The following is a 16652-nucleotide window of genomic DNA, read 5'->3' as shown; positions in this document are numbered from 1 at the left end:
AGAGAAGAGCTTTGACTGGGCAGTATGTCATTTTAGCAAGTAGTACGCAAGACAGATTTTGGGCCACGGCGTCTCTGACCACTGCTATTTACAAGCGATCTACTGTAGCACCGCCGTGCTACTTAAAATATTCTACAAGGGCTTCACTACAGAGAACGTCCACTCTAAAAGGTTCAGTCACAAGATGTGAATAGGTCCGGTGAGGTTCAGTTGGTGAGAGAGAGTAGCACTGGCAATGCCAACATCGTGGGTTCCATTTCCGCTGGGATAACACACACACACTCTGCTAAGTGGTATATATTTCCTGAGGTTAAGTCACAGCTGGTAAGTAAGTCACAGATGATGATTAATGATACATGTGCAATGTCCCTGTCGAATACATAATAAATGAATATCAAAATGAACGAAATCCCCATCCCACTCTCCTCTTTACCGTTGGCCTCTGGAGCCAGGGGCAGGTTGGCAGTGCCAGCCTCGAGCCGGCTGACTGTGAGATCAGCCTCAGATCCTCCTCTCTTGTTCAGCATACAGGTGTACACAGTAGAGCCTGCAACACAAGGATCCAGCTGTCAATCAAACCAGCACATTGGAGGACACACACATACAGCAGAAAGGAGCTGTGATGAGTACTGTGAAGCATTTTGTGACAAATGTTTGCTCGAAAAAGGGCTATGTACACATGTCATCGATTGACTGATTAGTAGGACCTGACCATTGCCACCTGACCAATAACATTATTTAATGTATAGCCATTTTTCCTAGTCAGGAGAAGTTCCAAGGCCCTATGGATGAAGAATATCCTAGTGTTAGACACGGGGTCATGGCTAGGCCATGTGGTGGCATGAAGGTTAGCTAAGACCTCTCACTATGACTAAGTGAGATCAAAGCCACAATGTTCCAGTGTTCACATGCAGCATGGGCCAGAGGATGTGTGTGGGGCCAGAGGATGTGTGTGGGGACAGATGGATTGGACTGTACCTCAAAACTCATCTGTAATTTAAACAGTCCTGCATCTCCTCTCCTGCCTCACTGGGTACTGCTGGGCTCCATTATTCAGGGGCCAGCAGTGTGGGTGGGTGTGTGTGTGTGCACATTTTTGTGAATGCAAACATTCTGTGGTAGTCGTGCATGAAGACTCACCTGGGATTTTGTTGACATCTGCGGAGAATAGCCAATCGGCAGCCTTCTTAGCATCTGGCCCGGTGAGGTAAAACTTTCCAAAGTAGGACATGTTAAACACCGAGACTCCATGCCTGCACGTCAGACACTCATTTTTTATCTGAAAAACAAATACACATCCCTGTAAGGACTGAAATTTCGGCTGAAAAATGTATCAAATGAATTCATGAAGCAACATTTGGTCACTAAGTGCTTCACAGTAACCCAACCAAGACCGCAAAAAGCAACTGCCAGCACAGTGGCAAGGGGGGAAAAAGACTAGAAGGAATAAACCTTGAAAGGAACCAGATTCAGAGGGGGAGTCCCATCCTCTGGTTGTACCGGGTAGAAGTTGAGAGTACCAACAGATGCTTACCACGTGGTGATGTGGAGGGTAGTCAAACGTGTACTCCTTGCCAAGCAGCTCGTTGTATTTGTAGTTCTGGTTCTTGCTAATATCATAAGCCCCGTACCAATCATAGTCCAGAACCTACAACCACAAACATTAGGTCAATGGTCAGAAACTTTATCAAAATGACATACTGCCCAGTCAAAGCTCTTCTCTGTCCTGGCACCCAAATGGTGGAACTGGCTTCCCCCTGAACCTAGGACAGCAGAGTCCCTGCCCATCTTCCGACTATCTTAAATAATCACACGGCACCTCCTCTTCTCCCCTCCCCCACACGGTGTGTAAACTTTATCTCCTCTCTGTACGAACCACCTGACCCGATGTTATCAGATGGTATGAACTTGCTTTCAAATCCTTTCAAGAACAACAATTCATTATCATCCATTGTGACAGGTGTCCCCTGGAACCGTTTCTAGGGCTTAGGTGCATTGCCCAAGGGCACAACAGCAGGAGACAGATGAAGGATTTCAGACCAGCAACCGCTCAGATGCGTGTTTCTTACTGGAGCAGCGCCATCCTGGTTGAACCATCCTGGTCTCTCCCAACCATGTCTCTCCTGGAACACGCAGCCCTGCTCCGTCAGAACCTAGAGAAACAGTGACACGATTTATTAGCATTGCAATTAGCCTTCACACACTAATAACAGACAGAAGGGGTAAACCAGACACGTCACAGGGGCTACAACATTTTCTCACCACCAAATATGGTAGTCAGAGTAGGAAGTAGGATGGAGGAGGATGGAACTAGGTGAAACTAGACTGACACAAAGCAAATTCTCTCGGAAAAACATCGAATCTCAATACATTTTGTCGGTTCCCAAAACGACAATATGTTACGAACACTACATTTTAGAGACTTGACCCTTTGCCAAAGTTATAAAAAATTGCCCACGTGTCTGAGACATATGTGGCAGGGTCTACAGACAATCGCGGACTACAAAGGGAAAACCAGCCACTTCGCGGACACCGCTGTCTTCAAACATAGAATGTGGGGAATGGTCAGAGGCGATCTAAAGAACACCAATGTCATATGGTGTGTTATTTTGTGATGTCATTAAAAATGTTATAAAGGAAATACTGTAACTTGGAAAGTATACACACTACATATACAAAGTTTCCAGCCGAATCTTTGCACATGAAATATGAAAAATGATTAAAGTGTTTTTGTTAAGAGAGGGGCATGATTTTGAGTCACCTTCCGGACAATAAATGGTACGGCTGAATAGCTGTCATAAGTAAAGTGTCTAGAAAAGTTCATTTAAGTGTGACCATTTTACTACTCTTTTCAAACCATTGTATTCCGCTACTCTCATCACCCCCACTGGGAACCATCGACACGGCTGGCTAGCCTATCTTCAAATAAGCATCTTCAAAAGTGAATGGAAGTAGAATAAACTATTTCTGTTCAGGACTACACAACAAGTCACAGGATACCGGATGACTGCAGAGGAGAAAAACAGAGAAACCCCTTTTGAACAATAAGAGCCTTACAAGTGTGCTGCAAAAAAGCCCAACCCCCTTTCCAAGGCGGCCGGTTTGGAGAGATACACAGTAAACCAAGGCATTTTCACGTAAATACATTCATGTATTTTCACTCCAAGCAGGCAGCGGTTTGTGTGCAAAGTATAAGTGAGAGTAGTTTCTAAAATGTACTAACGTTAAGGGTCTTTGTCCCTCTATGTATTTTATAACAAGCAGCCATATTGTTGTCATTTCACTAGGGACCTGTTTAATGTATTAAGTGTGTATGTTTATCCTGTGTTAACATTTAGTTGGCTAGAAAATGAATAATTAAACCAATTTATGTAGTACTGAATCATAAGTAAGGCTTGCGTTTTTGCAGATGCAAGGAGGTTACAACTGTTCAGAATGATGATACGATACACGGTTATGATTAATAAGTTGACTGTTTATAGATGTAATAAGTAAAGACCTTTAGCGTTTAATTTGGGATATGGACCTCTAAACAACTGCTCTCGTGGTGCCCCAATTCCTAATTAGTTCATTGTTATATGATTAACTTAAGTTGGGTAACAATCAACATAGTTATCCATAGTTAGTTAGATAAATAACAGTCAAATTAATGTTAAAGTAAAGTGACGACATATTGGAGCCACGTGCAAGGAATCGAAAACAAACTTGGGCCCCACTGTTGAATTCAGTCTACATGAATTGTGTGGCATAATGAAATTATACACCAAAGAGCAGTGGGCAGGATTGTCGTTGAGTGTGAGTTTATTTTCAACCCAGATAGCAGGGAAAGATTGACTCAGGTGTTGTATACCTGACAAAGGGTCAGAGTGTGTAGGGTGAATTATTACATTTCCAAAACTAGGACGTAAGGACCAGCCGATTAAGGACATTTGAGAAAATATATTTGTTTGATCAATGCAAAGTATTCTCTCTCCATCTCTCGAGCGAGAATAGACGTGGCAAATATTTCTTCATGTTACCGCGAATTCCGGTAACATTGCTAGCAAGAAACGCCGATTGGGTTGAACGTGAGACGTCGTTAGTAAACCCCCGTTCCCGAATTGAAGGGGACCCTTTTTGTGCTTGAAGTGAACATTCTTGTACAAGAACGGCCATCTTTGCATTAGAGGCTAACAAAGAGAGAAGCAATTCTCCTTTATTTAGAGCGGAAACCCCACCTTGGGAGATGGAATCCTGTGTGAGATCAGCTTTCAGCGGTAAGTGACCCCTTGTGGTGAAGAATCTGCAGCAATTATAAATCCAGTGTGACATCTTCTCATATCTGTAACAACGGGTTACACTTCATAATATCCAACCAATCTCTGAAAGGACATTGTTGTCTCATTCGATTTAACAACTGACTTGCATAGTAAAATAAACAAGGAACTTAAATTGCCAACCAAACACTTCTACCAGGTTGATATTCAGATAAGGAACAAATGAATTTGTTCCAACCAATGAGACATTTTTTTTCATTTTTCCACCTTAACCTAGATACAGCAACGCTTTCAGGTAAATTCAAGTTTAGTTCCCAGATAGCCTATACAGATATGATTAAATCCTTAATATTGCTAAATCAATTACATTTGCAAATTCATTGAAGTCCAACTCCCACATTACTGATCCAGTACTGATGATTCATTAATGTCTATAAATTCATTTAAAAACTAATTTTGTTGCAGCTTCCAACGACTCAAAAGCCAAACTTTACAAAATATAATAATAGTGAGCAAGCTATCAGAGGTTAACCCCATTCCCTCACAAATTCGTGAACCCTCACGAAATGGAAAGCTGACCACAGCAGTGATATAATCCAAAACTATGCCAAAGGTCTTAGAATGTTAGATCACAATGCAATAAGAAAAGCAGAAAATGCGACAAACACCCTCCAAAATAAACCGTCAGATGCAGGCCTTGTGAAGGTTCTCTCCAGTTTAGACCTGAAGTGTGGCCGCCAGCAGAGATTGACATTGGTCCAGTACTGCAGTGCACAGCAGAAGCACGAGCAAGAAACAGTTAAAATGAATGGACAGGTGTAGAGAACCAGGAAACTAATGACAAAAGCAAATATAAATATATATATTGTGGTATCCCAGGAGCTCTACCTCGGAGGAAGGTAATAGAGGGGTGGTACGTGAGGCGATGTTGGGCGCACACCGAGACGGCCCTTCTGATGGTTCCGGTACGAATCGATGGCATCGACACCAGTGCTCTGCAAGACTCTGGCAGCATGGTGACCCTGGTCCACCCGCAGTGGCTCACACGAGAGGGGAAGGAGGAACCGGGGGACAGTGTCCTGTGTACACAGGGACACGAAGAGGTACCCAACGGCACCCGTGAGGATAACCACCCCAAAGGGGGAGTGCCAGATGCACGTGGGAGCTGTTCCTAACCCACCTGTGTCCATTCTCCTCGGTCGAGAATGCCCTCTCTTCCAGGCACTGTGGAGGAGGGACCTGGGGAGGCGAGCATGGGAGGTAGGAAGAGAAGGAAAAAAATACGGTGGCCTGTGCAACCCAACCCCCGCCACAAGAGGTGTCCACTGGGCCCAAGTCGGACCCGGAGGAGGGAGACGACCCCACTCCGGCAAGCAAGCCACCGTGTGAGGAAGACCTCAGGCTCCCCTTTATGGAGTGTTGGTTCCAAAACCGTCCGCTTCTGTAATAACTTCCGGGGCCTGAACGACGTCAGTAAGTTTGATGTCTACCATGCCCTAGGTGGACTAACTGATCGACCGCTTGTGGATGACGAGATACATCGGCACCTTGGTCCTGATGACAGGTGCCACTGGCATCGGCCTCCCAGGAGAAGACTGCTTTCTCCACCCCGGGGGGGCTATACCACTTCCGGGTTCTGCCTTTCGGGCTCCACGGGGCACAAGCAACATTTCAGCGACTCATGGAGTCCTGCGGCCGCACAGTGAGTACGCAGTGGCTTATCTGGATGACATAATTGTGAACAGTGACAATTGGGAGTCACATCTGTGTAAGTTACAGGCCGTGGTTGATGCGCTAAGGGATGCAGGTCTGACCGTGAACCCCCACAAGTGCAAGCTGGGCTACGCCGAAGTGGAGTACCGGGGATATCAGATCGGGAAGGGAAATGTGAAACCCCAAGAAAAATAATCGCTGCCATTAGGGGATGGCCGGTCCCCCAAACTATTAGACATTCACTTCAACAGCTAAAGCCTGTCAGTTTCCGTTGTGTCCGGGTAGCCATCCAATGCGTCCTCTGTTTGCTAAGAACATATCAATGTGTTTGATGATTTTGTAAAATATCACCCAGATAGGCCAGCCGTGTGAGAAACTATTCATCATGCAAGCGGTCAGACAAGTGAAAATTATGGTCAGTAAAGAAAACTAAGCCTGTATCTCAATTCAAAACAATGTGTCAATACTTTGCCCCTTAATAACCAGCGCACATCTGTGTGTTGTAAAAGCGTAACATGGTCGCTGCCCATATCATTGCATAATGTAGAAAATACACAAGAGTTCAGGGGCCTTTTCACTGTGGTGTCCAAAAGATCTTTCAAGTGGTCAGGCATTCCCTTGGCAGAAAGAGCCTCTCTGTGGATGCTGCAGTGTACCCAAGTGGCATCGGGAGCAACTTCTTGCACGAGCATTACCATTCCGCTATGTCTCCCTGTCATGGCTTTTGCGCCATCAGTACAGACACCAACACATCTTCACCACCAAAGTCCATCTGATGTCACAAAGCTGTCCAGTACTTTAAAAATATCCTCTCATGTCCTGGTTTCCAGTAGTTTGCAGAAGAGGATGTCTTCCTTAATTGACCCCCCAGAAACGTAACGGACACATACCAGGAGCTGTGCCAGGCCAGCCACACCTGTTGACTCATCCAGCTTTAACGCATAGAATTCACTGGCTTGTATGCGAAGCAGTAATTGTTTCAAAACATCCCTTGCCATGTCACCGACACGTCATGAAACAGTGTTGTTTGATGAAGACATTGTCTGTATTGTTTTTTTGCCCTTTTCCCCAAGCATTGTCTCAGACATATCCATGGCAGCAGGAAGTATTATATCCTCCACAATAGTATGGGGCTTGCCTGTCCTAGACACTCGGTAGCACACCATATAAGATGCGTCTAGCCCCTTCTTATTAATGGTATCTGTTGCTTTTATACATGTCTTACAACTCGAAAGTCATCTTTATTCTCGCTCACTTATTTTTCAAAATTGTGATGTTTTGTTTCTAAATGTCTGGCCTAGAGTAACGTTTAAATGTTAATTATTTGACTAGGCTACCTGTATTTGACATTGTGTTGTTATTTCGAACTGGTTTTATTTTTGGCAGTGAAATTAGGCTACTCAGGAGAGATAACCTCACCCAAATGTATAGCCCCATTGGAAAATTTAAATGTACACATTTCTATTTGGCGAACCCCCAACACCCAGTTTGGGAATACCTGCTCTAGAAGATATGCTAGAAGATATGTAAGAGACGTTGCGCTAGAAGATATGCTAAGAGACATTAAAAAAATTAAAAAAAACTGACCGTACGGCCTCCTCCGGACGCTGGCCGCAACACAGTCATCCACAAGGAATATCTGTGGACAGGACCCCTTGGGAAACAGGCGTTTCGACACCTCTTGGTGCAGAATGTGACTCAAGCAGATATCGCGATATCTCGTCACTATTCTTTTCATGATTGCAAGCCAGCATTCTCCGTGAGTGAGCAACTTCACTCCTTCTTGGAGTCATGCCATACTGTAGCTAAGATTAACTTCCCCTTGTCCTTCAGACACTTCCGCAAGCACCACGGCCGTCTTCAGGAAACAAAGCATCAACCTTCAGAGTGGACTCTGCTTCCGATGATATATTTTCCGCGTTGAGGGGGACTGAAACCCCTTACAATGAAACTAACGGCGTCAGTCCTGCCACTGACCCGACTGGTGAAACACTGTGCAATATCGCTGAAAGATGTCCTCGTCTCAGTTCGCAGGTACTGGAACGGTTGCCACACACATACGCTGTGGTGAATGGCAGACCACAACAGGCAGACAACACCAGGAGATTTGGTTGAAAGGTTATAGCCAACCTGCTGACAACCTGTACAAAGGGTCCAACCTTTTTGTTTGTGCCTCAAACACCATCTGCTGGTCGGGGGAGGGGTCCCAAGACCTAAAGGGGGGGGAAATACTAGCTCAGGCCCATGATGAGCCTTGACTTTAATTTGGGAGATGGTAACTCTTTAAAGAACCGCTATCATGGTGCCCAATTCCTAATGAGTAAATTGTTACAGGATTCATCTAAATGGGGTAACAATTAGTTAGTTGATTAGACAAAATAACAGTCATCAGATTCAAGTTAAAAGCAAAGTCACGACACCATCTGGCATTATCATAACTTGTATTAAATACCATAGTGTCACAGTCTTTCTTATTGAACAATTACCATAATCATTACTTTTCTTTGGTCACTAATGGACTATTTTAAGTGCCTAGAAATGAGTCATTTCTCTTTCTTAACAGTTAGAACCCTGGTTGCTAGGCGATCCCCCTCATTCTGAGATTCTGGAGGAAGGCTCTCTTGGCCAGGAGCGGAGAGGTGGGCAAAGTCTGAGTCACAGGCTGCTGTCTCCTCAACCAGAAAACATGTATTTTCCTGCTTTCATAACGATAATAATGCTGCCGTATCATAATTATACCCAACAAAAATATTAAACGCAACATACAACAATTTCAAAGATGTTACTGAGTTAGAGTTCATATAAAGGAAATCAGTCCATTTAAATTAATTAATTAAATCAAATTTTAATTTATCACATGCGCCAAATACAACCGGTGTAGACCTTACAGTGAAATGCTTACTTACAAGCCCTTAGCTAAAAATGCAGTTAAGAAAAATAAGATAGATACAAGGCTATATACAGAGTCAATGTGCGGGGGCACTGGTTAGTCGAGGTAATATGTACATGTAGGTGGAGTTATTAAAGTGACTATGCATAGATAATAAAACAGCAGCAGCAGTGTAAAAAAGAGGGGAGGGAGATGCAAATAGTCTGGGTAAATATTTGATTAGCTGTTCAGGAGTCTTATGGCTTGGTGGTAGAAGCTGTTAAGAAGTCTTTAGGACATAGACGGTACCGCTTGTCGTGTGTTAGCAGAGTGAACAGTCTATAACTAGGGTGGCTGGAGTCTGACAATTTTTAGGGTCTTCCTCTGACACCGCCTGGTATAGAGGTCCTGGATGGCAGGAAGCTGGGCCCCAGTAATGTATTAGGCCTGTAAGAACTACCCTCTGTAGTGCCTTGTGGTCGGAGGCCGAGCAGTTGCTATACTAGGCGGTGATGCAACAAGTCAGGACAGGACGCTCTCGATGGTGCAGCTGTATAACTTTGAGGATCTGAGGACCCATGCCAAATCTTTTCAGTCTCCTGAGGGGGAATAGGCTTTGTCGTGCCCTCTTGTCGTGACTGTCTTGGTGTGCTTGGACCATGTTAGTTTGTTGGTGATATGGACACCAAGTAACGTGAAGCTCTCAACCTACTCCACTACAGCCCCGTCGATGAGAATAGGGGCGTGCTCAAACCTCCTTTTTCTGTAGTCTACAATCATCTCCTTTGTCTTGATCACGTTGAGGGAGAAGTTGTTGTTCTGGCACCACACTGTCAGGTCGCTGACCTCCTCCCTATAGGCTGTCTCATCGTTGTCGGTGTTAAGGCCTACCACTGCTCTGTCATCGGCAAACCATAATGATGGTGTTGGAGTTGTGCCTGGCCATCAGTCATGAGTGAACAGGGAATACAGGAGGGGACTGAGCACTCACCCCTGAGGGGCCCCGGTGCTGAGGATCAGCATGGTGGATGTGTTGTTACCTACCCTTACCACCTGGGGGCGGCCCATCATGAAGACCAGGATCCAATTGCAGAGGGAGGTGTTTAGTCCCAGGGTCCTTGTGGGCACCACTATTGTGGGCACTATGGTGTTGAAAGTTGAGCTGTAGTCAATTAATAGCCTTCTCACATAGGTGTTCCTTTTGTCCAGCTGGGAAAGGGCAGTGGAGAGTGCAATAGAGATGACATCATCTGTGGCCCTAATCTATGGATTTCACACGACTTGGGAAGGGCGCAGCCATGGTTGGGCCAGGCCCATCCAATCAGTGTGAGTTTCTCCCCACAAAAGGGCTTTATTACACACAGAAATACTCCTCAGTTTCATCAGCTTTCCAGGTGGCTGGTCTCAGACGATGACACAGGTGAAAAAGTCGGATGTGGAGGTCCTGGGCTGGCGTGGTTACACGTTGTCTGCGAATGTGAGGCCGGTTGGACGTACTGCCAAATTCTTTACAACGACGTCGAGGCGGCTTATGGTAGAGAAATTAACATTCAAAATTAATCAATTCTCTGGCAACAGCTCTGGTGGACATTCCTGCAGTCAACATGCCAATTGCAAGCTCCCTCAAAACTTGCGACATCTGTGGCATTGTGTTGTGTGACAAAACTGCACATTGTAGAGTGGCCCTATTGTCCCCAGCACAGGGTGCACCTGTGTAATGATCATGCTATTTGATCAGCTTCATGACATACCTGTCAGGTGGATGGATTATCATCTTGGCAAAGGAGAAATGCTCACTAACAGGGATGTAAACAACATTTAAGAGAAATCTTTTATTTCAGCTCATGAAACACACTTTACATGTTGTGTTGATATTTTTGTTCAGTACATATAGTTCCAAAAATAATAGCAGCTGTTTTGATTGCCGTTGCCATGCCAACAGAGACCTTCCATTACTTTGAGTTGGGAGCTCAGTTGGCTGAGGGCAGCATTGATTTAATCCAATATGATCGTTTTACTGCAGATGGATAAACAGCTGGAAACGCAGATAAAACCTTGTGTTACGGTGAGTGTGTTTTGAACCTCGAGTGTGTTGTGATGAGGCCAGAACAGCACAACCAAATTGAAAAAGAGAACACAATACATTGGTGTGTATGCGTGTGTGTTTCTGTTCATGCAAAGTAGTCATAGTGCGTGACTGAAGCTCAATCGATATGAACAAGACTCTCTCGCACGCATACACGCGCACAGCACAACACCCTAACACTCAGCCCAGAGAGAGAAGCGTTCTTTCTTATAAGACGGAGATAACCTCGATATTTTAAGTGTCTCGTTTAGGAGCCATCTTAGCAGGGATCGCATGTGTAACAAACGAGCAGCTAGCAACTTTATTGCTAACTATCTAATTCAACAGGCCATTACAAAGTGGGGTGATCTGCTCACTAGATTAACGGAGAGGAGAGGGCTGGCTGCCAGTTAGGAGGTATATTTGGAACACTTAAGCAGTGCACCATCTCTTTATTCAGTAGCTTAGCAACAAGTCCTACACACGCACACACCGCTTACCTCAGGCACACAATTACGCGATTGAGTTAAACGTGTTGTCGATCATGATCTATCTTCTTTTTTTTTTTTATCGAGTGTCACTTTCTTCAAATGACATGGCGAGGGGTTTTAAATGATTCCACCATCTGTTAATGATGTACGGTAATTGTCTCAAAGGGCTGAGATGTCAATTGAGGCATACTATGAGAAAATATGGTAACTCGTTTACTGTATGCAGTGGTTGTAGAGTTTGGCTTCACGGCTCACTCACAGAGTAAAACACAGAGACGCGGGACCACTACCCCCACCCCACCCGCAATGCAAAAGCACGCAACACAATTTCCATTTGTTCTGTCATCACATTACTCTTGTCAATTAGCCAAATCGCACGGTGAGGTGAGAGAGGCTAATAGAATAAAACAACCAGAGGCACCTTTCTCCTCCTCTCCTCCCGAGGAATCACTCCCCTTTATCTCTCTCACTTCAATTAAATCCAGACGACTGTGTGTTTATTATTATGTGTTAACATTGGTTAGCCTCCCAGCCAGAGAGAGGTAGGTAGCGAGAGAGAGGTAGCGAGAGAGAGAGGTCAATTTGTAAGTCGCTCTGGATAAGAGCGTCTGCTAAATGACTTAAATGTAAATGTAAATGTAGGTAGCGAGAGGTAGCGAGAGAGAGAGAGAGGTAGCGAGAGGTAGCAAGAGAGAGAGAGGGGTAGCGAGAGGTAGCGAGAGGTAGCGAGAGAGAGAGGGGTAGCGAGAGGTAGCGAGAGAGAGAGGTAGCGAGAGAGAGAGGTAGCGAGAGAGAGAGGTAGCGAGAGAGAGAGAGAGAGAGAGGTAGCGAGAGAGAGAGAGAGAGAGAGAGAGAGAGAGAGTAGCGAGAGAGAGAGAGAGAGAGAGAGAGAGAGAGGTAGAGAGAGAGAGTAGCGAGCGAGAGAGAGAGGTAGCGAGCGAGAGAGAGAGGTAGCGAGAAGAGAGAGAGAGAGTAGAGAGAGAGCGGTAGAGAGAGAGAGCGGTAGCGAGAGAGAGAGAGAGAGAGAGAGAGAGAGAGAGAGGTAGCGAGAGAGAGAGAGGTAGCGAGAGAGAGAGAGAGAGAGAGAGAGAGGTAGCGAGAGAGAGAGAGAGGTAGCGAGAGAGAGAGAGAGGTAGCGAGAGAGAGAGAGAGAGGTAGCGAGAGAGAGAGAGAGGTAGCGAGAGAGAGAGAGAGAGAGGTAGCGAGAGAGAGAGAGAGAGGTAGCGAGAGAGAGAGAGAGAGAGGAGAGAGAGCGAGAGAGAGAGAGAGAGAGAGAGAGCGAGAGAGAGAGAGAGAGAGAGAGAGGTAGCGAGAGAGAGAGAGAGAGAGAGAGAGCGAGAGAGAGAGAGAGAGAGAGAGGTAGCGAGAGAGAGAGAGAGGTAGAGAAGAGAGAGAGAGAGAGAGAGGAAGCGCGAGAGAGAGAGAGAGAGTAGAGTAGCGAGAGAGAGAGGTAGCGAGAGAGAGAGAGAGAGAGAGTAGAGAGAGAGAGAGAGAGAGAGAGAGGTAGAGAGAGAGAGAGAGAGAGAGGAGAGAGAGAGAGAGAGAGAGAGAGGTAGCGAGAGAGAGAGAGAGAGAGAGAGAGAGGTAGCGAGAGAGAGAGAGAGAGAGAGGTAGCGAGAGAGAGAGAGGTAGAGAGAGGAGCGCGAGAGAGAGAGAGAGGTAGAGAGAGAGAGGAGAGAGAGAGGTAGAGAGAGAGAGAGAGAGAGAGGTAGCGAGAGAGAGAGAGAGAGAGAGAGAGAGAGAGAGAGAGAGAGGTAAGAGAGAGAGAGAGAGAGGAGAGAGAGGAGAGAGGTAGAGAGAGAGGTAGAGAGAGAGAGGAGAGGAGGAGAGAGAGAGAGGTAGAGAGAGAGAGAGGTAGAGAGAGAGGAGAGAGAGAGAGAGAGAGAGGTAGAGAGAGAGAGTAGAGAGAGAGGTAGAGAGAGAGAGGTAGAGAGAGAGAGAGAGAGAGAGGTAGAGAGAGAGAGAGTAGCGAGAGAGAGAGGTAGAGAGAGAGAGAGAGAGAGAGGTAGCGAGAGAGAGAGGAGAGAGAGAGGTAGAGAGAGAGAGGTAGCAGAGAGAGAGAGAGAGAGGTAGCGAGAGAGAGAGAGGAGAGAGAGGTAGAGAGAGAGGTAGCGAGAGAGAGAGAGAGAGAGAGAGAGAGAGAGAGAGAGAGAGAGAGAGGTAGCGAGAGAGAGTAGAGGGAGCGCGAGAGAGAGAGAGAGAGGAGAGAGAGAGAGAGGTAGAGAGGAGAGAGGTAGCGAGAGAGAGAGAGAGAGAGAGAGAGAGAGAGGTAGCGAGAGAGAGAGAGAGAGAGAGAGGTAGATAGGAGTAGCGAGAGAGAGAGAGAGAGAGAGAGAGGTAGCGAGAGAGAGAGAGAGAGGAGAGAGAGGTAGAGAGGTAGAGGTAGAGAGGAGGTAGAGAGATAGGTAGCGAGAGAGAGAGAGAGAGAGAGGTAGCGAGAGAGAGTAGTAGAGTAGAGAGAGGAGAGAGAGAGAGATAGGTAGAGGTGAGAGAGAGGTAGAGAGAGAGAGAGAGAGGTAGCGAGAGATAGGTAGCGCGAGAGAGAGAGAGAGAGAGAGAGGTAGCGAGAGAGAGAGAGAGAGAGAGATAGGTAGCGTGAGATAGGTAGCGAGAGAGAGAGAGATAGGTAGCGTGAGATAGGTAGCGAGAGAGAGAGAGAGAGAGAGATAGGTAGCGAGAGAGAGGTAGAGAGAGAGAGGTAGAGAGAGAGGTAGAGAGAGAGAGGTAGCGAGAGAGAGAGAGAGAGAGAGATAGGTAGCGAGAGAGAGACAGAGAGATAGGTAGCGAGAGAGAGAGAGAGATAGGTAGGTAGCGAGAGAGAGAGAGAGAGAGAGATAGGTAGCGAGAGAGAGAGAGAGAAATCAGCTCAATGCAATTGAAGAATCCATAGACTCTAACCACTTCTGGGAAAATTGGAACACACTAAACAAACAACAACACAAAGAATTATCTATCCAAAATGGAGATGTATGGGTAAACCACTTCTCCAATCTTTTTGGTTCTATAACAAAGAACAAAGAGCAAAAACATATACATGATCAAATACAGATCTTAGAATCAACTATTAAAGACTACCAGAACCCACTGGATTCTCCAATTACATTGAATGAGTTACAGGACAAAATAAAAACCCTTCAACCCAAAAAGGCCTGTGGTGTTGATGGTATCCTCAATGAAATGATCAAATATACAGACAACAAATTCCAATTGGCTATACTAAAACTCTTTAACATCATACTTAGCTCTGGCATCTTCCCCAATATTTGGAACCAAGGACTGATCACCCCAATCCACAAAAGTGGAGACAAATTTGACCCCAATAACTACCGTGGAATATGTGTCAACAGTAACCTTGGGAAAATCCTCTGCATTATTATTAACAGCAGACTCGTACATTTCCTCAATGAAAACAATGTACTGAGCAAATGTCAAATTGGCTTTTTACCAAATTACCGTACAACAGACCATGTATTCACCCTGCACACCCTAATTGACAACCAAACAAACCAAAACAAAGGCAAAGTCTTCTCATGCTTTGTTGATTTAAAAAAGCCTTCGACTCAATCTGGCATGAGGGTCTGCTATACAAACTGATGGAAAGTGGTGTTGGGGGTAAAACATACGACATTATAAAATCCATGTACACAAACAACAAGTGTGCGGTTAAAATTGGCAAAAACACACACATTTCTTCACACAGGGTCGTGGGGTTAGACAGGGATGCAGCTTAAGCTCCACCCTCTTCAACATATATATCAACGAATTGGCGCGGGCACTAGAAAAGTCTGCAGCACCCGGCCTCCCCTGCTAGAATCCAAGTCAAATGTCTGCTGTTTGCTGATGATCTGGTGCTTCTGTCACCAACCAAGGAGGGCCTACAGCAGCACCTAGATCTTATGCACAGATTCTGTCAGACCTGGGCCCTGACAGTAAATCTCAGTAAGACCAAAATAATGGTGTTCCAAAAAAAGGTCCAGTCACCAGGACCACAAATACAAATTCCATCTAGACACTGTTGCCCTAGAGCACACAAAAACTATACATACCTTGGCCTAAACATCAGCTCCACAGGTAACTTCCACAAAGCTGTGAACGATCTGAGAGTCAAGGCAAGGGCATTCTATGCCATCAAAAGAAACATAAATTTCAACATACCAATTAGGATTTGGCTAAAAATACTTGAATCAGTCATAGAGCCCATTGCCCTTTATGGTTGTGAGGTCTGGGGTCCGCTCACCAACCAAGACTTCACAAAATGGGACAAACACCAAATTGAGACTCTGCACGCAGACTTCTGCAAAAATATCCTCCGTGTACAACGTAAAACACCAAATAATGCATGCAGAGCAGAATTAGGCCGATACCCACTAATTATCAAAATCCAGAAAAGAGCCGTTAAATTCTACAACCACCTAAAAGGAAGCGATTCACAAACCTTCCATAACAAAGCCATCACCTACAGAGAGATGAACCTGGAGAAGAGTCCCTAAGCAAGCTGGTCCTGGGGCTCTGTTCACAAACACAAACACACCCTACAGAGCCCCAGGACAACAGCACAATTAGACCCAACCAAATCATGAGAAAACAAAAAGATAATTACTTAACACATTGGAAAGAATTAACAAAAAACAGAGCAAACTAGAATGCTATTTGGCCCTACACAGAGAGTACACAGCGGCAGAATACCTGACCACTGTGACTGACCCAAAATTAAGGAAAGCTTTGACTATGTACAGACTCAGTGAGCATAGCCTTGCTATTGAGAAAGGCCGCCGTAGGCAGACATGGCTCTCAAGAGAAGACAGGCTATGTGCTCACTGCCCACAAAATGAGGTGGAAACTGAGCTGCACTTCCTAACCTCCTGCCCAATGTATGACCATATTAGAGAGACATATTTCCCCCAGATTACACAGATCCACAAAGAATTCGAAAACAAATCCAATTTTGAAAAACTCCCATATCTTTTGGGTGAAATTCCACAGTGTGCCATCACAGCATCAAGATTTGTGACCTGTTGCCACGAGAAAAGGGCAACCAGTGAAGAACAAACACCATTGTAAATAAAACCCATATTTATGCTTATTCATTTTATCTTGTGTCCTTTAACTATTTGTACATTGTGTATATATATATATAATATGACATTTGTAATGTCTTTACTGTTTTGAAACTTCTGTATGTGTAATGTTTACTGTTAATTTTTGTTGTTTTTCACTTTATATATTCACTTCGTATGTTGTCTACCTCACTTGCTTTG

At 45.1% G+C, this 16652-nt stretch overlaps 1 protein-coding gene across 1 annotated transcript in view; it reads right to left on the bottom strand.

Annotated features, from left to right (window-relative positions):
* sardh (sarcosine dehydrogenase) overlaps positions 1–16652 on the bottom strand; it is a 128422-nt gene that overhangs the window by 43977 nt on the left and 67793 nt on the right. The window contains exons 13-16 of the mRNA XM_065017645.1: positions 2070–2153; positions 1535–1648; positions 1141–1279; positions 434–547 (exon numbers count right to left, since the gene is read on the bottom strand). Coding sequence (XP_064873717.1) covers positions 434–547; positions 1141–1279; positions 1535–1648; positions 2070–2153 — 451 coding nt within the window. The remainder of the gene's footprint in view (positions 1–433; positions 548–1140; positions 1280–1534; positions 1649–2069; positions 2154–16652) is intronic.

Source organism: Oncorhynchus nerka, linkage group LG4 (assembly GCF_034236695.1).
Source record: "Oncorhynchus nerka isolate Pitt River linkage group LG4, Oner_Uvic_2.0, whole genome shotgun sequence".
Taxonomy (NCBI): Eukaryota; Metazoa; Chordata; class Actinopteri; order Salmoniformes; family Salmonidae; genus Oncorhynchus; species Oncorhynchus nerka.
This window is presented reverse-complemented; position numbering and strand designations above follow the sequence as displayed.